Source organism: Oncorhynchus kisutch, linkage group LG29 (genome assembly GCF_002021735.2).
Source record: "Oncorhynchus kisutch isolate 150728-3 linkage group LG29, Okis_V2, whole genome shotgun sequence".
Lineage (NCBI taxonomy): Eukaryota > Metazoa > Chordata > Actinopteri > Salmoniformes > Salmonidae > Oncorhynchus > Oncorhynchus kisutch.
In genome coordinates, this window is record NC_034202.2 from 28663298 (window position 1) to 28685056 (window position 21759).

General features: G+C 42.2%; 2 protein-coding genes across 3 annotated transcripts; one reads left to right on the forward strand and one right to left on the reverse strand.

Annotated features, from left to right (window-relative positions):
• The first annotated feature begins 6156 nt into the window (after positions 1-6156).
• LOC109873796 (calpain-1 catalytic subunit) lies at positions 6157-13469 on the forward strand. The gene is made up of 22 exons (XM_020465511.2): positions 6157-6426; positions 6727-7032; positions 7134-7203; positions 7455-7573; positions 8436-8569; positions 8689-8857; positions 9995-10078; positions 10166-10251; positions 10416-10490; positions 10607-10767; positions 10851-11011; positions 11111-11122; positions 11285-11496; positions 11608-11647; positions 11759-11824; positions 11898-11955; positions 12051-12115; positions 12217-12285; positions 12432-12510; positions 12904-13020; positions 13116-13174; positions 13370-13469. Exons 2-22 carry the CDS (start codon positions 6757-6759, stop codon positions 13394-13396), a joined length of 2139 nt encoding a protein of 712 aa, XP_020321100.1. The 5' UTR covers positions 6157-6426; positions 6727-6756; the 3' UTR covers positions 13397-13469.
• bbs1 (Bardet-Biedl syndrome 1) lies at positions 13468-20919 on the reverse strand. Of its 2 annotated transcripts, none has more exons than XM_020465512.2 (17): positions 20734-20919; positions 20118-20191; positions 19929-19963; positions 19465-19737; positions 19197-19243; positions 18932-18970; positions 18778-18850; positions 18549-18680; positions 18202-18308; positions 16631-16751; positions 16358-16516; positions 16052-16121; positions 15745-15903; positions 15455-15588; positions 15210-15344; positions 14433-14519; positions 13468-14294 (listed from the first exon to the last, which is right to left on the reverse strand). In XM_020465512.2, exons 1-17 carry the CDS (start codon positions 20760-20762, stop codon positions 14208-14210), a joined length of 1761 nt encoding a protein of 586 aa, XP_020321101.1. In that variant the 5' UTR covers positions 20763-20919; the 3' UTR covers positions 13468-14207. The 2 variants fall into 2 exon arrangements, with proteins under 2 accessions (XP_020321101.1, XP_020321102.1); XM_020465513.2 differs by lacking the exon at positions 20734-20919 and adding an exon at positions 20323-20690 and having other exon boundaries at positions 13604-14294.
• Positions 20920-21759: the final 840 nt, after the last annotated feature.

Genomic DNA, 21759 nt, shown 5'->3' on the forward strand with positions numbered 1-21759 from the left:
ATGATGCAATCGCTATTGCACTCCACACTGCCCTTTCCCACCTGGACAAAAGGAACACCTATGTGAGAATGCTATTCATTGACTACAGCTCAGCATTCATCACCATTGTGCCCTCAAAGCTCACCAATAAGCTAAAGACCCTGGGACTAAACACCTCACTCTGCAACTGGTTCCTGGACTTCCGGATGGGCCGCCCCCAAGTGGTAAGGGTAGGTAACCACACATCCGCCACGCGGATCCTCAACACAGGGGCTCCTCAGGGGTGCGTGCTCAGTCCCCTCCTGTACTCCGTGTTCACTCATGACTGCACGGCCAGGCACGACTCCAACACCATCATTAAGTTTGCTGATGACACAACACTGGAAGGCCTGATCACAAACAAAGACGAGACAGCCTATAGGGAGGAGGTCAGAGACCTGGCCGTGTGGTGCCAGGACAAGAACAAAGCCTCAGTGTAATCAAGACAAAGAAGATGATTGTGGACTACAGGAAAAGGAGGACCGAGCACGCCCCCATTCTCATCGACGGGGCTGTAGTGGAGCTGGTTGAGAGCTTCAAGATCCTTGGTGTCCACATCACCAACAAACTAACATGGTCCAAGTACACCAAGACAGAGAGCAAGAGAGAGCACGAGAGCACAACACAACCTATTCCCCCTCAGGAGATTGAAAAGATTTGGCATGGGTCCTCAGATCCTCAAAAGGTTCTACAGCTGCACCATTGAGAGCATTATGACTAGTTGCATCACTGCCTGGTATGGCAACTGCTCGGCCTCCGACTCGCAAGGCACTACAGAGGGTAGTGCGTACGGCCCAGTACATCACTGGGGCCAAGCTTCCTGCCATCCAGGACCTCTATACCAGGCAGTGTCAGATGAAGGCCCTAAAAATTATTAAAGACTCCAGCCACCCTAGTCTTAGACTGTTCTCTCTGCTACCGCATGGCAAGTGGTACCGGAGCGCCAAGTCTAGGTCCAAGAGGCTTCTAAACAGCTTCTTCCCCCATCTAATCAAATTCTAAACAGCTTCTTCCCCCATCTAATCAAATGGCTACCCAGACTGTTTGCATTACCCCCCCCCCCCCCCCCCCCCCCCCGCCCTCTTTTACTTGTATGCCGCTGCTACTCTCTGTTATTATCAATGCATAGTCACTTTAATAACTCTACCTACATGTACATACTACCTCAATTACCTCGACTAACTGGTGTCCCCGCACATTGACTCTGTACCACCGGTACCCCCTGTATATAGTCTCACAATTTTTATTTTACTGCTGCTCTTTAATTACTTGTTCCTTTTATTTCTTATTCTTATTTGTATTTTTTAAACTACATTGTTGGTTAGGGGCTTGTAAGTAAGCATTTCACTGTTTTATTCGGTGCATGTGATTAATACAATTTGAGTTGATAAACAGAATATACAGACGATAAACAGGATATACAGATGATAAACAGGAAATACAGACAATAAACATAATATAAAGACAGATGATAAATAGGATATAGAGATGATAAATAGGATATACAGACAAATAACAGAATATAAAGACAGACGATAAATAGGATATACAGACAATAAACAGAATATAAAGACAGACGATAAACAGGATATACAGACAGACGATACATAAGATATACAGACGATAAATCGGATATACAGACGATAAACAGGATATACAGACAGACGATAAACAGGATATACAGACAATAAAAATAATATGTGAGCTAAGAACTACAAGCTTCTACAGATGATAAACAGGAAATACAGACAATAAACATAATATAAAGACAGATGATAAATAGGATATACAGATGATAAATAGGATATACAGACAAATAACAGAATATAAAGACAGACGATAAATAGGATATACAGACAATAAACAGAATATAAAGACAGACGATAAACAGGATATACAGACAGACGATACATAAGATATACAGACGATAAATCGGATATACAGACGATAAACAGGATATACAGACAGACGATAAACAGGATATACAGACAATAAAAATAATATGTGAGCTAAGAACTACAAGCTTCTACAAGCACCGACAGAATAGGCTGTAAAATGTTCAGAGTGACAGGGATGAATGTGGTAGTAGCCTGGATTGTAATGAACTGCCACCAAGAGGAGCATAGCTTCTATTGAGTTACATGCCTTTTGTTCTACTTGGTTCTCATTGTGCATCCGACCGTAGGTCTCTGTTACATTCAGTGTAACCTGATACTGGGAGATGCAAGAGAACACATCTGCAGACTATATGAACTGGAATGACAAACCTGATTACTCTGGGTTCCATCAGCTATTGCTTACCTTAAACTTGTAATGGATCTTACAGTGTAGTAAGAGAGATTTAACTAGATGGTAAAGTAATCTTTAGTTTGACAGGCTAGCTATAGCACACTAGTGTTGTTTTGTAGCACTGTAGTGAATACATCAGGAGACTTAGTAGGTATCAGCAGTAGATGTATCCCTGAGTACATCATGTCTTGATATAGGAGGTTACACAAGGTCAAGGTTTTAGAATAGTGAATTCACCCAAATCATTACAAACTGCTATTTTAAAAAGAAGAGCAATAAATGTAACAATATTCATAAATGTAACATTGCCATAATCTGTTATTCATAATGGAAGTGTAGGCCCGGCTCAGCAGCAGTCCGTACTCCGTAAGCGTACGTAGGCAGAAGTAATTAGCCAATCGTTTATGTTGCTTCTACTCAGTATGTGCTGTATAATTATTTATTCTGACAGCATGTTGTCTTCCTGTGGGGTTTAGGAGCAGCTGTCTATGGCACCCTGCCTGCACAACTGCTCAGGGATATGTTGATTTGGAGCCTTTACATCCTGGTCAGTTACGATCTTGGACTCCTTCTTCATGATCCTCCAAACATTGTTTTTCATTATACAGTTGAATGTTCTCTTCCTTTAAAAAGGTTCGATCTGCCACTTCTATATACATTTCTAGTCTTTTAATTCAACTGCTCAGGGATATGTTGATTTGGACCCTTTACATCCTGGTCAGTCATGATGCTTCTTCTTCATGACCATGGTCCTCCAAATGTTGTTTTTCGTTATAGAGTTGAATGTTCTCTTCCTATATAAGGGGCAATCTGCGATTGCTACATGCTTTTTTTTGACTTTTAAATTGATGATATAAACCCACTGATTCTTGAAGAATATAACTTATAAATGCTCATGAGCTTAGTTCAACTGTCATACCCCAATAGAACCCAAAATATAAGCCTGTTTGTATAAGCAAGGTTGGCTTGTAGGTCATGTTTTTACATATTACAGAATATCAATGAATGCCAGTTTGGAAGCCTTTGTTAAGGACTCTAACACACTTCGAGAGGCCTTAACAAAGGCTTCAAAACTAGCAGTGACTACAGGGCAAAACAGACCAAAGGACATGGCAAATACTGAACCATTAAAGGAATAGTTCACCCAAATTACAAGATGACACATTGGTTTCCTTACCCTGTAAGCAGTCTATGTACAAGGTATGACAGCAATCCATGCTTTAGTTTAGTTTCCTTGGCACTGTTTCCAAATGCTAATGTTTTAGCATTTGTTGACACAAATCCCATTCAAGTCATGGGACCGAAATTAGCATTTTCTGCACATCATGTTCAAATCATCTATAAGTTACTTTTGGTGCACTTCACAATCAATTTGAGATATTTTTTGATGATTTGGAAACAGTGCCAGAGAAAGTAAACCAAAGCATGGATTGCTGTCATACCTTGTCCATAGACTGCTTACAGGATAATTGTGTAATTTGGGTGAACTATCCCTAATGGTTTGAGACTTGCTGCCACTCCAATCTGTCGCCTATACACATTTATTTGTTGTGGCACAACTACACCTACAATAAATTGGTATAGAACTCTCAGTAACGGGTGGCACAAATGTAGCCTGTCACAACGCACGCCTCAAAATATGTTAATAAGCCAGACACAACAATACCACACAACTAGTGGTCAAAATGTTATTGACACTCCAAAAATAGGGTACGGTACTGTGGGGTGGAATTACAGTATCTTTTGAAATACAGAAATGATTTCATTTTCCCAGTGCACCATAATTTTGTGTATGCTGCAGAATAATGCTTTACAGTAATTTAGTGTTGATAAATGTACACATTTACTGTATAAATCACAATTTTCCATAACAGAGTAATGTTCAGTGTAATTCGCTTTGTAAATCATATAAATACATGTAGACACCCTGTTTGGTTTGTTCACTTCAGACATTGATGTCACTCTATCCTATCACTCAGAATGTTGAAGAAGTTGCCAGTTGCCCATCCCATAATGATGTGCGGTTACAGTAATGTACTGTACCTCCCTGCACACCTGTTGGAATTGGCCTATATGGATAGGGCTAATTTGAAATGCAGAAGAAATATTTAAAGAATATGCATAATATGCATAACTATGGTAGCAATTGAAAGGGAACCGTTTGGAGCTAATGGGGAAATTATTAGACCGAAGGTGAGGACACAACAGTTCACCTGACACAAGACCAAATCCAAACATTACACTGTTGTTTTTATATGCATTTTACATTTACTGTACTTTTCAACGCATTTGTTGATAAAAAAAATACTCGGGATACATTCAGTAACATGATAAGACTATTCCTGGAAAATGTGGGGTAGGTACAACATAAGACAAAAAATAACACGGGTTTGAGTTAGTAGACTAACTGGTGTCTCCTAGTGGCCACACACCTCTCCAGAGTGTGCACAGATCCTAAGTCATTTTAATGCACTTTTATAACTCAAAGAAGTCTTCAATTATTGGGTACTTTTACTTCTGGCTCTGCCTTTGAAGAACTGGAGCAAGCACACTTGTAGTTGTTTTGTTTGGAACTCAGCCCTGCATCCCCGCCATCACACAATTACTGTTGTTGTTTACGCAATCCAAAAACGATCCATTAAAAAATCGCAGTCTGGGTCAGGTGGCCATGATTTTAAATGTTCTTCTATTGGCAACATCACTAGCTAAGTTATAAAATACGATCTTACAGTGTTATGCTTTCACAAGGCAATTCAAAGAAACAAATCGTAATTATGGTGCGCACAGAAAGGAGTCAAGAGTGCATTCAGGTGCGTGTGCCGCTGCAAATGTTCTTCACAATAAACAATCATAGACTTATTTGTTCATTTGTTCATAACAACCCAGGGTGATACCATGTCGTCTTGTAACTGTGCATCAAACATAGTGATCATAAACGCTGACACTGTATATGACATGAGTTTTATGATATGGAAATGTGAAGGCTTGCTTGAATGACACCAAAGCGTTATTTATTATTCTTCAACGTCTCATCTTTCAAAATATATCAAGTCATTTTAATATACAGCCTTTCCCTCACTCAGACAAGAAAACGTTTGCAAAAGTTGCCCAATTACCAGAAGGGATAGGAGAGATCTTCTTATCGCGCGCTGCTCAAATTCAGAACTGCTGTCAGTCAGTCAGTCAAAACCAACACAGAGCTGTGAAACGCGGCCTGAGCTCTGACGTCATTTACTGTTCAAACTCCATGTTTGGGGCGGCAGGTAGCCTAGTGGTTAGAGGACTATTAACCGAAAGGTTGCAAGTTCGAATCCCCGAGCTGACAAGGTACAAAATCTGTCGTTCTGCCCCTGAACAAGGCAGTTAACCCACTGTTCCCCGGTAGGCCCTCATTGAAAATAAGAATGTGTTCTTAACTGACGTTCCTTTTCAACCAGTAGGCCTATATGGGTAGGAGTGTACATCTTTAGAATGTACGGTATCATGCACTATTTACGGCTAAAATCACACATTGCAATTTACTGTAAATAATGAATATGGTACTTTACTGTTCGATTTATTGTGTCAAAATAACAAAATTTTACAGTGTAGGCCTACTTGGTTTTCGTGTTACTGTATGCCTGATCTATTGCCACTAGATGGAGGCATTGTTACAGTAAAACAACTCAGCTGATGCCACTTTTGTGAAGTTATGTTGTAAACAGCAAAGGGGATTCACAGAAACATGTACATTAAAACGACTTCATATCTTTACATGGTCCATGCCTATTCAGTGGCCTTAATTAGATTAATTGGACTGACGAATCCGTTTCAAATCAAGTTAAGCCACCTGCTAAATTGCATCTCATATTTTAGAATATACTTGGGCTATATAATATCATGTGGTGTGTGTATGGAAAAGCACCTCTCATCAAACACGTTTTCTTTTGTTGAATTCGCAAGATATGTGCTGAGTAATGCAAAATGCGTTGCGCAGGCCTAGAGGAATCTTCTATGGGACGTTCGGTGGGAGAATCTGAGTGGCAGCCAGAAAACCAACCCAGTTTTTTAGTTCAATGAAGCACGGCGAGGCATTTAACCGTGGCGGTCAAAAAATCTCGGCGTAAACACGTCTGTAAGGTATTTAAAAAATATATATTGTTTTTGTAATAAATGACAAATAGGAATGGATAGATCCATTTGTGTTCGTACACTCGCAAAAATGCATTGAGTCGCTTTTGTTATCAATAATCTGATGCATTCAGTCAATAAGTGGTGAACACTTTATAGGATTTGCCTGAGATTTACCCAACGTGTTAAAAAATAGATGAGCTATAATATGAGTATAACTGTTTTGTTACTCTCTCTCGCTGTGTGAATGTGTGTGTGTAAGCACTGTCTTATCAATTATAACATATTGTCAATGTTTGCCTTATTCAGCTTTTTTTGAGTGGAGTTGGGGAGGAAGCTATGGAGCAGGTGATGGAGCAGGTTATTGAACGTGTGTTTGCCTCTGGAGTGGCTGCTCGTTTGAGGAGCCAGTGGGACCGCAATGAGGGCATCGGTCAGAATGACAAGGCCCTGAAGTTCTTAGGCCAAGACTTTGAATATCTCCGGTCCCACAGTCTGCAGAGCAGACGGCTGTTTGAGGATGATGCATTCCCTGCTCAGATCTCGTCGCTGGGCTTCAAGGAGCTGGGGTCACGCTCTACAAAGACACAGGGGGTCCGATGGATGCGCCCCACGGTGAGGGAGAGATACATCTGCAGGTTTGACTTTCTACAGCAGAGATGCTCCTATCCATCTTGATATTTGTCTCACCCATAGAAACTCTCTGTGTTCCTCAGGAGTTCTGCTCTGACCCTCACTTCATCGTAGACGGAGCCACTCGCACAGACGTCTGCCAGGGAGCTCTGGGTGAGTTCAGATTGCCCACAATGTGCCGAACCTCTGCCCTACTGTGCTATGGAGCTGGGCTTTGGGACTCTTGTGTGCAATGCTGACGAAAGGACATGAACTGATAGATAAACAGAGAGACGGAGACTTACATGATGACAATACCTCTACCTTTCTCAAAGTTGAGTTTTCTCAAACCATGATTTGATTATCATAGCTAAGTTATTTAGGCACACCTAACGTAATGTCATGTGGTATATTTTGTGGGCCAGGTGACTGTTGGCTGCTGGCAGCGATTGCTTCACTTACACTGAATGAGACTCTACTGCATCGGGTGGTGCCCCATGGGCAGAGCTTCCACCAACAGTATGCTGGGATCTTTCACTTCCAGGTACTTCTACACTTCACTACCTTCCCCCGTACCACTCCTATCAGTCCTTACCACTTTTACCCGGCTATATCTGTCCTGTCCAGAGCTACTCCTGTTTTCCCACATATTGAAATATTTGACCCATCTCCAGCTCAATATCCAGTTTGTCTGCTGTGACTTAATGCCCTTTATTTCAGTAGACTGTACACCCAAATGCACAGACCTTTACAATATACTAGCTATTGTAACCGATCTGGCCCTCCACCCTAAATTCCCCACTACCCAGCACAGTGTTGGGAGTGCCACTGCCCCACATCCCCCAACTCCTCCAGTCAGTCTTGTCCCCACAGGCTGCATGCATGTTGCTATAATTACTGCCAGTATTTATAGGTGGACGTAAACAGAGTGTCACTCAGAAAGGCAGGGAAGGGCTGCTAAAGCACCCTGCTGCCAGATTCCTACAGGGAGCACCAGGCTAGTCCCACAGTCCACCAGCCAGCCTAGCCCCTTTAGCATGCCACCCAAAGAGAGCGACAATGGATAAAGATCTGGGGCACTCACTTAGCACCAGAGGCAAAGGACTCATAACTGAAAGAGCACAGCGGGGTTTACCTCTTTGGTTTTGGACAAACACTCTGGGGAGTCAGTTGAACTGCAATTGTCTTGTTGCCAAGCAATCTCCTCTGTCCCTGGCAACCTGACTCTGTGCAATGCAGTATGCAGAAAGGTCTGCAGCAGAGCCTCTCCCAGCAATGAATGCAGCATAATAAACACAACCATCCTTAAATCACAGAAGTTGTACATTACTGCATTTATATGGTGTGTATACCAAAGACTATTTTGTAGCAGTTTTGCTCGTTTCCCATGTGCACCTGGTGTGTAGTTCTGGCAGTTTGGGGAGTGGGTGGATGTGGTGATTGATGACAGGCTGCCAGTGAAGGATGGGAAGCTGCTGTTTCTCCACTCAGCAGAGGGGGCTGAGTTCTGGAGCGCCCTGCTGGAGAAGGCCTACGCAAAGTAAGGACAATGGATGGCGAGAGAAAGACAATTTACTGTACAGACACAACATAACAAATTGTTATAACAGAACTGTATGGCTGCTACGAGACGCCACTGTCTGTCTGTCTGTGTTACAGGCTCAATGGCTGTTACGAGGCCCTCTCAGGGGGCAGTACATCGGAGGGGTTTGAGGACTTCACAGGGGGCGTGACAGAGATGTTTGAGCTGAAGAAGGCCCATCCAGACCTGTTCAGCATAATCAGTAGAGCAGTGGAGCGAGGTTCCCTGCTGGGATGCTCCATAGATGTTAGCAACACACACCACACGCACGCATGCACAGTCTTGTATAACTAACCTTGTGGGGACATACAATTCAGTCCCCTTCAAAATCCTATTTTCCCTAACCCCTAAACCTAACCCTAAACTGAAAAACTAACCTTAACCCTAATTCTAACCCTAACACTAATTCTAACCTTAACCCCCTAGAAATAGCATTTGACCTTGTGGGGACTAACAAAATGTCCCCAGATGGTCAAATGTGTTTCTTTATCATTCTTGTGAGGACTTCTGATCCCCACAAGTATAGTTAAAACGCATTCACATACACTACCGTTCAAGAGTTTGGGGTCACTTAGAAATGTCCTTGTTTTTGAAAGAATAATATCAGATTGATCAGAAATACAGTGTAGACATTGGTATAAATGTTGTAAATGACTATTGTAGCTGGAAACGGCAGATTTTTTATGGAATGTCTACATAGGCGTACAGAGGCCCATTATCAGCAACCATCACTCCTGTGTTCCAATGGCACGCTGTGTTAGCTAATTCAAGTTTATCATTAGAAAATGCTAATTGATCATTAGAAAATGATGTTAACAATGATGTTAACACAGCTGAAAACTGTTGTTCTGATTAAAGAAAAGAAGCAATAAAACTGGCCTTCTTTAGACTATTGAGTATCTGGAGCATCAGCATTTGTGGGTTCGATTGCAGGCTCAAAATGTCCAGAAACAAATAACTTTCTTCTGAAACTTGTCAGCCTATTCTTGTTCTTTGACATTAAGGGTATTTATTCCATGCGAGAAATTGCCAAGAAACTGAAGATCTCGTACAACGCTGCATACTACTCCCTTCACAGAACAGAGGAAACTGTCTCTAACCAGAATAGAAAGAGGAATGGGATTCCCCGGTGCAAAACTGAGCAAGAGGACAAGTACATTAGAGTGTCTAGTTTGAGAAACAGATGCCTCACAAGTCCTCAATTGGCTTCTTCATTAAACAGTACCTGCAAAACACCAGTCTCAACGTCAACAGTAAAGAGGCGACTCCGGGATGCTGGCCTTCTAAATAAACACACACATACCACACAAACACACACACACTTTTCTTTAAGAAACAACTTCTTTGTGCGATATAGAAAATTTTTTTCTCTAATTCTTTCAGATCTCTGGTGTTTTTGAAATGGAGGCGATGACATTCAAGAAGCTGGTGAAAGGCCATGCCTACTCTGTGACAGGTGTGGAGGAGGTGAGAGAATGACCTGGATAATTAAAGTTTTGATGAACAATACACATATAGTTATATCACAGACAGCAACTCATTCTTATTGGCTAGGTGGAGTTTAAAGGAAGTCCCACCAAGCTCCTGCGGATCAGGAACCCCTGGGGAGAGGTGGAGTGGACCGGAGCCTGGAGTGACAAGTGAGAGAAGAGGGGGAGGGAGAGATAAGAGGTGAGATAACTAGAGGGGAATGAGGTGGAGGAAAATTGGGTAAGAGTTAGTTCAGGAAAAGTTCAGTCTTGAGTCAACTTGGGCTGGTGACATGTATTTTAAGAGATGTGTCAGTCTTTCTTTGTGGTTTCAGTTCAAGAGAGTGGGCTGGAGTTGACCCATCGGTCAGAGCTAGATTGTACAACCGTAGCGAAGATGGCGAGTTCTGGTAAGTAGTTTGTCAAGAGTTTTTAAATATTTTATATTTTTATCCTAACACAATATTAAGCCAATAGTACCCTCAAAACCAGTCTCTCTGCCTCTCCCATAAACCCTCCCACACAGGATGTCATTCCGTGACTTTCTGCGTGAGTTCAGCCGTTTGGAAATCTGTAATCTGACAGCAGACGCCCTGCAGGCCAGCCAAGTGAAGAAGTGGAGCTCAACGCTCTACCCTGGAGAGTGGAGGAGAGGCAGCACTGCAGGGGGCTGCAGGAACTACCCAGGTACATTAGGATAATGAATTGAGAGAGAAGGGGTACAAGGAGTAATAGATTAGGGTTTTTATGTTTTCCCATCTTCTCTACAGCAACGTTCTGGCTCAACCCTCAATTCAAAGTGGCCCTTCAGCACCCAGACACAGATGGCCAATCAGGTTGCAGCTTCCTGGTGGCGCTGATGCAGAAGGATCGTCGTCGGCAACGGCGTGAGGGGAAAGACATGGAGACCATTGGATTCACCATCTATGAGGCAAGATATTTACTTCAGTAATTATTTGTCTTTGGTAACAGTGAAGTTAAGAATCTGTAAGAATTCTGTGACTTAAATACCTTTCTTTCTCTCTTCTAGGTTCCAGAAGAGGTATGACACATTCTGGTAATGCTAGGAGTCCATCTCTGCATGAGACCATAACAGCAATCTCTACCCACAAATATTGGTCCTCTCATTTCTGTACTATCTCCTATCATCCTCTTTCCTTCTTTCTTTCGCTGTTCCTTTCCTCTCCTCCTCTCTCCTGGACAGTTTACAGGTCGGGCCGGGGTGCATCTAAAGAGGGACTTCTTCCTGACCCACGGCTCCAGTGCCCGGTCAGAGCTCTTCATCAACCTGAGAGAAGTCAGCACCCGCTTCTGCCTGCCCCAGGGAGAGTATATCGTCATCCCCTCCACCTTCGAGCCCCAGAAGGACGGAGACTTTGTGCTCAGGGTGTTCTCTGAAAAGCCAGCTGACTCACAGTGAGTGAATGGTGGTGGGGTGGGTTGGGTTGGGTAGGACAGAGGGAGAGAGAGACATATGAAAAGCTCAAGCCAATGAAACTGGCTAAAGACTTGATCCTCTCCTAACAGGGAATTGGATGATGACATCACAGCTGATCTGCCTGAGGAGGTGAGAAATGATTTTGAACTAATTCAAACCAATATTAATCTATTGACTAATCAGTATACCACAGTTGTACAGGTGACAGACAACTAAACTGTCTGTGTGTGTCTGCTGCAGGTAGAGCTGGACGAGAGCCAGATTGATGCAGGCTTCAAGGGTCTCTTCAGACAGCTCGCTGGAGTGGTGAGAGAAAACTACATTTTTGGTGGGATACATGGTACTTGTAGTCCTTTCTTACTTGATTTTATTCTCACAGGAAATGGAGATCAGTGCCTCCAAGCTTCAGACCATCCTAAACAGAATCATCAGCAAGCGTGAGTCTGTTATACTGGCATCTCTTTTGGTTAAAGGGAAAGGCATGTGAGGTAACACTTGTATGGTGTGTTCACTGTCACTTTTTATGTCACAGATAAGGACCTGAAGACAGACGGCTTTGGCAAGGAGGCGTGTCGTTGCATGATAACTCTCATGGATGTATCCTTAACTACACCTTCTTTATACCCGCCCTGATGTGTGTCAACTATCACTGTGCTTCCTCTTTATTCCTCTGTCTGTCCTTGACATTGATTTGACAGACCACCGGCACTGGGAAGCTGGGCTTGACAGAGTTCCATGTGCTGTGGGAGAAGATCAAACGGTACCTGGTGAGTCAAACATGTCCTACTCTTCTAAATAGACCTCTGAGATTTTCAAGCTATTGTTGGGTATGATTTCCACACCATGCTTGCTGTTGCCAACATTTGTAAATAACCTCTCTCCACTCTTCTCTCCCTCTCCTCCACCACTTCAGACTGTGTTTAGGAAGTTTGACCTGGATAAATCTGGCACCATGAGCTCCTATGAAATGCGGATGGCACTGGAATCAGCTGGTACCATTTAATTCCTGTTCTAGTAGCATCCTCACAAAATGTATAAAGCACAATAATATAACCAGCACAGAGTTTACTGTGTGTTTACTGTGAATGCAGTCTCCTCTAACGTGAGAACATTTCCTTTCAATTTCAATCAAACTGTAACGTTGAACATCCGCAATATGTATTGACTAGAGGCCTTTTAAGTGCACAATAACATGACCAGCTCTGCCTCTGGTCACTTTATCCAACACGAGACAAGTCTCTACCTAGTACTACCATGACAAGCTACCCCTGTGTGTCACCAGGCAAAAAGCCTCAAATAGTTTTGCTGACAAGACTAGTTGTCTAGGTGAGAGATCATAAGAGCTGTTTGATGTACTGTTCACACTCTCCCTTTCTCTATGCCAGGCTTCAAGTTGACCAACCACTTGTTCCAACTCATCATCCTACGCTACGCAAAGGAAGACCTGAATGTGGACTTTGATAACTTTGTCAACTGTCTCATCCGTCTGGAGACCATGTTCAGTGAGTGGACTTCACCTTGAATACAGCAGTGATACATGTCATAATGCTACTAACACCAGTAGACTGAACAAACCGCTCTCTGTCCACCATTCTAGAGACCTTTAAAGAAATGGACACTGATGTAGATGGGGTGGTTTCCTTCAGCTTCTTCCAGGTATGTCACCACCATCAGAAAGACAGCCTTCTTATTTTCAGGGAGAGCAGCTTGTGGAGTGTTAATATCAAACACTGCTTTTGAGCCCAGACACAACAGTTCCTTTAATGTTTTAGTGGTGTCATCGAAGTGTGACTACTTTAAGCTGTTAAATGTGTTATGGAGGTGTTGAAGTCTTTGCTCTCTTTCCTTTAGTGGATCTCCCTCACCATGTTTGCCTAGACAGATGGATGGCCTTGGCCTGCTACTGTTTGTGTTGGTGGCGTCACCCAGACTCCAACGGCCATAGAATATGTGATCAGTGATTTTTATTTGTGAAACAAGCTGTTGGATATATATTCTGACACAAGTCAATAATGTAAAGCCTTAGTTTGAAGACAATAAAAAAAACAGATTCTAACCTCAATAAACAAAAAGCGCCTTGAAATGTGGAGTGAACATAAAAGCAATTTAAAGGTTTTATTAAATATATTTGTTTGAAAAGCCAACTCTTTCTGGATACTGCTGCACTTCTCCAGAATGTATGGATTTTTGTTATCTTTCATTTTTGAAAATAAAGCGCAATGAATGATCTGAACATCTGTCATAATCTGAACATTAAAAAATTAGCAGCACATCTGTTTTTTTCCCGGCAATTATTTAACAAACTTTAAAGAGCAATAAATAATGCTGATTTATATATATAATGACTTTATACACTTGTATTCATAACTACGATAATTGTCCTGACATCTCTATCCACCAACACACAGCTTACCATTTCACTTACGTTTGGATTTTAAATCCTGTGAAACAATCATAAACCCATTTCTGTCTATGGAGTTCTCTCTAAGGACAAATAGCCCTACTTCCTGTCCTACCGTACGTATGCTACACATGGCTTTTAACCACCTCTGGGGCCAACACAAGCTGATCCTGTTAACGTCCCAGTCACCTTGAGTCATCCCTGCCACTAGAGGGGGCTAGAAGCACAGGGTGAGAGCATAGAGGCCAGCCCAGGGCCTAAAGATGCAGCTCGCTCGCTCTCCCTCTCTCAGTTGAGTGCCAGTCCCTCACTGACGGGCATGTTGATATGGGCAGTCAGCAGGGGTGCACTCTTGCCCTCTCGCAGCACAAACACCTGTAATTACACAACGCGTGTCAACAACAGCTTACCTTCTACTTTCACATTGGTTTTATGTTCAAGGAGGCACTGAAATGGCTACACAGTGAAGTTCCCGAATGGAAAAATAGAGTAACAGAGAAATGAAATGCATACTTTAATGATGTCAGAGATTCCTTTATCACTCAGGCACTCCACAAACGTGTCAATAGGATAGTTGAGCCCAGGAACCAGTAGGGGGATCTGTGGAGAAACACATTCAGTAATATTCAGGCAATTAGCCAAAGTGAACATAACATTTGATTTGATTTATTTCACCTTTATTTAACCAGGTAGGCTAGTTGAGAACAAGTTCTCATTTACAACTGCGACCTGGCCAAGATAAAGCAAAGGAGTTCGACACATAACAACACAGAGTTACACATGGAATAAACAAACAGACTTTTTCTACTGTATTATTGACTATATACAGCATGTGCAAATGAGGTAAGATAAGGAAGGTAAGGCAATAAATAGGCCACAGTAGCGAAGTAATTACAATATACCAATAAACACTGGAGTGATTGATGTGCAGAAGATGAATGTGCAAGTGGAGATACTGGGGTGCAAAAGAGCTAGATAAATAAATACAGTATGGGGATGAGGTAGGTAAACAGATGGGCTGTTTACAGATGGGCTATGTACAGGTGCAGTGATGTGTGAGCTGCTCTGACAGCTGGTGCTTAAAGCTAGTGAGGGAGATATGAGTCTCCAGCTTCAGTGATTTTTGCAGTTCGTTCCAGTCATTGGCAGCAGAGAACTGGAAGGAAAGGCGGCCAAAGGAGGAATTGGCTTTGGGGGTGACTAGTGAGATATACCAGCGACATTAGTGAGGTGTACAGTAAATATCACTGGTCATGTGATGATATATGATGGGTTAAAAAGAAAGGTCACCTTAAAGAAGGCTGTCCTCATACTATACAGGCTCTCATCATACAGAAAGCTGATGGCCAAGTGCATGACAGGACGGCATGCGGCTGTGTTCTGGATGTTCAGAGTTAGCTTGAAGGATGGGCCCAGGCCCTGCACCTAAAACACAGACAGGACGAGAGAGACCCAACCAGGAGTTCTGACTGTGCGCTAAACCGTGGCTGTGATTCTACTGGAGACACTGACATTCCCTCAGACACCAGACTCACCACTGCGTTCATCTTGAGAGGCTCAGACAGGCTGGAGGACATGGGTGTAAGGCTGGACTCCAGGGCTTTAACGTAGGCCCTCGCTGCAGCCAGACGCAGACGACTCAGGTCCATCTGAAAGGCCCTGTGCATTGCTGGAAAGCACACGGCCCAAACCAAACATTACACAAATTGACCCACAAACCCAAAACTCTCTCCAAAAACCGCAGAGAAACAAGCAAACCATTGTTTAGTCTGGAGGTGGTGGCCACTGGCCAGGCTAGACTACAGTTCTGGTTGGACATACGTACCCACAGCATTCTCCCGTTCCCTCATGGTTTGGTCCACGTACAGCTTGGTCTTCTTGGGGATATTGAGGCGGATGCTTTGTGCCAGAGGGGGACCTGGGGCAGAGTCCCTGTCATCAAACACAGCTGTCCTCTTCAGGATCTTTACTATCAGACCACCTCCTACAAAACAGGGACACACTCTGAAATCAGGCAGGGGACTTCATTTCAACATCTGTCCATTGTACTGAGCATCCTAGACTAGAGGACTCTCTTTTAAACAATACTTCCAATCCCAAGATACTATCCTAAATGAACAGGTGATCTGTACCTTTGGTGGTCATTATAAGGGTTCCATCTTCTCGTCCATATCTCCCAAAACAAATGCTGGTCACTACATCCTGGAACACAGAGGACTGACAGTCACAACTAATCATGGCAGTAGGGTACAAACCTAGCAAACCTAAATCATCTTTCCAAAAACATTCCCACATCTCTTTTGTGTGCCAAGTCCAGATAAAACTAAAACAAGCAGGAAATAAGCATGGGAATTTGTTTCTAAAAGAGTGTTTCATCAGAATCAAGTAGCTACTAACCTATTGGTAACCTATTGGCCTGTCTAGCCATGGTGTCTTACCGGAGTCTTGATGGTGCTGATGAGGTTTTTGTCTCTGTAGAGGTGGACCTCACAGTTAGCCAGGCCCACTAACACAGCCTGGAAGCCCCTGGTGGGGAGGTCCATTACGCCCATGGTAGTGACAGGGGCTGGCAGGCAAGCCGTCCACAGCTTCTTCCCCTGGACACAGAGGATAGGACAAGACTCACACACAGGCCTCTTCCAACTATCACGTCACACAGCTGCAGTTTCTACTGAATTGACTGAGTGTAGGTGAGAGAGGGTGCTACCTACCTTCTGTGTGAAGCCCTGCAGGGTCTCCTGGGCACATCCCACCACCACACTCTTCCCCATCCTCACCAGCCCCACAGGGTGAGAAGACAGCTCAATACAGTACTTGGGCTTGGGAGAGTCCCTGCAAACACAGAGCACAACAAAATGATTTCCAGCGATTTCCTCTGAAAAGAAACATTGGCTAGCAATAATACACTCAGGCCAGATGTAATACGTTTAAACTTCAAGTTTTGGGGGAGGGTCATCCCTATGACAGGCCAATGTGTGATTTCATCCTCAAAACATATACAACTTTCAAACCACCTTTTCTTTATATCTCAAAAATGTTGTCGGTATCAAAGCCGAAACTTTTATTTCCGCAAACCGACCTAGTCATGATTGAGGTAAAGTTCTGCCTACAACTTAGTAATGCTGAGGTGGAATTGGCATGCATTATGCTCTTGATGGTTGCTAGGCAGCGCCCGTTACCACTATCCTGGCAGTTGTAAACTTTGTCTGCCCACCACATGCACTGTTTTCTAACCACTACTGGATGGATCCAGAAAGAATTAGTGTGGGAATAAATATAACTGAATGACGAAAATATTGGAATAAAGTAGGCAAACCCAACGCGTGTTCAACAATTTTAGCACTGTTTTGAGACAAGTGTGGGGACTCTTGATAAATATTTGTCACATTTTTCTTTTCACTAAATCTGTTTGGATATTAGGCTACAATTAGACTGTTGAAATGTTAGCTAAGTTGAGGTGAGTGCTGCTCATGATCCTCTGGTCTAGTTGGCTCATTTAATAACACTGAGCAGAACATTTTGCCAGCATGTTACTGTATGTAGCTTAATTAACAAGGGGATTATTTTGCTTTTCACTTGTAGTCACTTAGTACCCTAAGCCTACTCCCAACCAAAAAGCCTGTGACTTGTCTTAATCAATCTATGTGTATATTTGGTTAATTCTCTGGCTGGACAAATAAGTAGAGGTGGTAGCTCATCTATTAGTTGGGTCATCTATCATCGATCAGAAACATTTAGCATGCAACAATGTAGCCTAAATCAAGTGTAGGCCTATTATTTTGCTCGATTATGTATAAGCAACTCCAAAAACCTGCGGAGGTTGTGAAATATGAACACGAGACTCATATGTTTTGAAAATATATATTGCTATTATTTTCTATTGGTATCATAATGAAGATACTCAAAGTGTAGGGAAAAATAAGAACTGACCCGTGCTACAGACAGCTATATCCTTCCACTAATATTGGACTAGTAAAGGCCCAGTGCACTACTTTTGTGAGGATTTAAAATAAATGTATTGTATATATTATTTATTCTCTAGACTTTTCAGGGGGTGCTGCAGCACCCTTACTTCTCGCAGCTATGCTCCCACTCCTAAACTTGCTGGCATGTGCACGGGATATATAAAAGGCTTATCCCAGCAAGAATGTGGTCAAATGGGACTGTATTAATTGGGTTCTAAAAAGACATTGCCAGATTTCTTTTTTTACAGGCAACATACTGTACAGTCTGTCTGTAAAGGATAGAGACAAAGGTATATTTTGGTTAGTGTTTGCCATACCTGCGGAGGATGTAGATATTCCCATTGCGACAGGCCACAGTGATCCGGAACTCCACATCAAACTGACCAGTCACATCCATTTGAGTGGGAGCACTGGGGACGGACATCTGTGGCAACAAGAATATGGATGTCAACAGAGGGAATGGGAGAGTAAACCATATGAATTCAACAACATGACTGGATCTGGATAATTCAACAACAAAAAAGTTAAGTCTCATACAAATCTCCGTATGGAATTGAAGCAAAAGCCCCTCTTACACTAGCCACTGTCATGCTCTTCCTCCCAGATCACATCGAACCAATGATTGAGCCGTCATTGTAAATGACCCTTTATGTATTGAACAGACCTTCGAGAGGATGGTGAAGGCCTCAGGGTCCAGGATATAGACATCTTTACTCTCAGTGCCAATAACCAGACAGCTGACTGCATCCTCATCAGCCATGTTCTTCTTCAGGGTGCCGATGCATGTAATAACAGTCTAAGAGCACATACAAACAGTTGACTGTGTGTGTGTGTGTGTGTGTGTCTGTGTGTGTAACATTGCTCAAGTCAATCACTGCTGTGAGGAAGGCTACCTGTCTTCGTATTGGCTGCGCCTTATGAAGGTTCACAAAAGCCTCCGTGTCTTGTGGGTCCAACATGAGGAACCTTGACAAATAGAAGGGATCATTGGTGATGACACTTCACTCACACAAACAGCCGCAGTTACTTATATAACTGAGTTGTTACCTCAAAGATCTGACGGAGAGTGGAACATCAGCTTTGTCTCTAGGTGAAGGCAGGAGAGTAGCACTAATTATTACCATGACCCTGATCATAATCCATGATCATAATGCCATTTTGTCAGAGTAACCAGTTTTGATCATGGTACAGTCTTTTGAATGGTTTCATATATATCTTTGTAAGACGGTCAGAAAATCAAGCATAGGCAATTAAATCAAATCAACAGTCAATTGGGAACATAACTCGACGCATGATATTAGCAGGAACGTACCGGATGCCCTCCAACATTTCCTTCAAGCTCAATGGGTCAATCATGTCCTTGTGAAAAGAGAAGGGTTAGTACAGCAGGCCAATCAGAAGAGAATCATGGTGCTCTCCCAGAAGCTTGGCTGGTGCATAAAACCCGCCAATTCAGATTTTAAAAAGTACAGCAAGTCAAAAATTGAAAACATCTCAAAGGTTGTTGCTCTAACAGTATAGAGGGAAATTATATATATTTTTTGTTTTTTATTTGCTGAAATCTTTGCAGCTCCACTCACCTCCCTTGCCTGGTTCCAGACGTCCTGTTCCAGGGCATTGACCTCTAACGGAGGGAGAGTGAACTTGAAATAGGGCCGCAGGTTTTTATAGACATAGATGAAGGGGCCGGAAGCCACAGCGATGGCAGGCGTGCGTGGCTCATGCTGGTCCATGAGGAAAGAAACCAAGCCAGTGGGCAGATCGAGCAACGTGTTCTCACTCATCAGGCCAGTTCCACGGTACACCTTCAGCTTCATGTTGCATGAACCAGTTCCCAGGTCCCCCACCACCAACTAGAACAGAAAGAAGGAGAATGTTCATCTTGTACACAGAAATCAAAGGCATACTAATCAAACACCACACGTACATGCACCCACAGAACAAAAGGAGTCAACCAAAAAACATGCGTAAAGAGCTTCTTCCTATGAGAAAAAGGATTAGTGGCAGATTAAGAAATCGCTGAGTGTAGCAACATTATTCTTACCTTATTCTCACCATCCCCATGCAGGTCTGCAAGAGCTGTAAAATAAATACACAGGCCCGGGTAAATTCATTGTCTGAGGAAATAGTCAATTTGTTAATACATATATATGCACAAAACTTGAGCAAATGTATATTTAACAAGACTAGTGACAGAAATTAGAAATTGGTGGTAGCTAAGGTGAAATCTTACCAATGCACGATGAAAAAGTATAGAGATTGGCCACTGGATCGTAGTGTGCATCTAACCATTTACTGGTCTCAGAGCTGTTAAGAGACAGAGTAAAGTTATTTGTTTTGAAGCAAGGCAACAATTTTTACTCCAGAATTTAGCCTAGCTAACGTTAGTGTTGCTGGGCGTATGTAGAAAATCAGTCAAATAACGTTAGTTAACTTACCCACTGGGCACAGACGTCATTTCAACGTCTAACTTAGTGTTGATTTACATTTGAATGTGAATGTGAATTCGACAAAACAGGTCACTAACGTTATATCATAGGATTTAGGTCAAAGTTGGGTGAAAAGACGAAATTCCCTTAAATGTTTGACTTTTTGCAGATATAATCAGTTTTCTACGTTGATTCAACGTCATTACATAGATGTTTTGAGGTTGAAATTATGTGTAAACATTGATTCAACCAGTTTTTTTAGCTAATGCGATTAGCTCGCTAACGTTAGCGATAGCAAAGTTGGCCTGCTTGATATCCTGCTAACGTTTGCTAGCTGGCTTGCTTGATTGCTAGACGTAGCTAGTTAACGTAACGTCAGCTGAAAGGTTTGCGTTCCTGTAGCTAGCTAATGTAACTTACTTTTCTTTCATCTGTGAGACAGAAGACATGTCCAATATGATATTCCTCAATTAATATTGCAAGGATATCCTGTGATGCAATTTTTTTGTGCCACTGAGGTAGCTAGCTGGTTAACGTTAGCTCGCCTGTTTGTTTACGTTAGCCGATCTGATTAATGCTTTCCCGTTTCTATGGCAGCAAGGAAGGAGCAACAGAGAAAAGATTCCTCAATAAACAGTTTTAAAAATATTTATTTTTAAATTTATTTTTTATTATTCATAATACAAAAATCAACTTACATTGCTACATCAAACATGTCTAGCAAACCAAACACAGGTATTAACAATGCTCAAACATACAACAAATATAAATAAAACACAAAAAAGAAACAATTTAAGTGCAATTATATTCACTCTGAAAATATCTTATTATAATGAGTCATGAAGATGTTATTCTTTTTGTTATTCATTAGGGTTAGTGTTTTAATAAGATAATTAAATTCAATCAGAAAAATTGGTAATTTTGGTATAGAATTTTTGTTTGTGTATAAAGTATTTGGCAACATAAAAAAATTAACAATCATTTCAGTGGTTTTGTTATCATCGCAATAGTAACATATTATATATTTTATGTTAAAATTATAGGCAGTGTTCATAATGGTAAATAAGTACTTTGCAAGGTTTTCCCAAAATTCAGACACAAATTTACATTCAAAGAACAAGTGAGACAGATTCTCACCTTTTTCACAGAAAACGCAGATATCATCAATAGCCAATTCCTCAATAAATAGTTCTGCTTATTAAATGGCCACTGTGACGTCTCGGTCTTTGATCGTATACACTGAGTGTACAAAACACGTTAGGAACACCTGCTCTTTCCATGACAAACTGACCAGGTGAAAGCTATGATCCCCTACCTCCACTTCAATCAGTATAGATGAAGTGGAGGAGACATGGATTGTCTATGTGTGCATTCAGAGGGTGAATGGGCAAGACAAAATATTTAAGTGCCTTGGTTTGAGAGTGTCAAGAACTGAAACACTGCTGG

What these genes read in the sequence shown, in the direction of transcription:
- bbs1 (XM_020465512.2), bottom strand. Translation starts at nt 20,762, where the DNA reads ATGTCTTCTGTCTCACAGATGAAAGAAAA. An exon ending in ATGGGGATGGTGAGAATAAG is followed by an intron (nt 19,738 to 19,928) that starts GTAAGAATAATG and finishes TTTCTGTTCTAG; the next exon opens with TTGGTGGTGGGGGACCTGGG. An exon ending in GGAACGGGAGAATGCTGTGG is followed by an intron (nt 15,589 to 15,744) that starts GTACGTATGTCC and finishes TGTGCTTTCCAG; the next exon opens with CAATGCACAGGGCCTTTCAG.
- LOC109873796 (XM_020465511.2), top strand. Translation starts at nt 6,757, where the DNA reads ATGGAGCAGGTGATGGAGCAGGTTATTGAACGTGTGTTTGCCTCTGGA. An exon ending in GGGCTGCAGGAACTACCCAG is followed by an intron (nt 10,768 to 10,850) that starts GTACATTAGGAT and finishes TCTTCTCTACAG; the next exon opens with CAACGTTCTGGCTCAACCCT. An exon ending in TTTCCTTCAGCTTCTTCCAG is followed by an intron (nt 13,175 to 13,369) that starts GTATGTCACCAC and finishes TCTTTCCTTTAG; the next exon opens with TGGATCTCCCTCACCATGTT.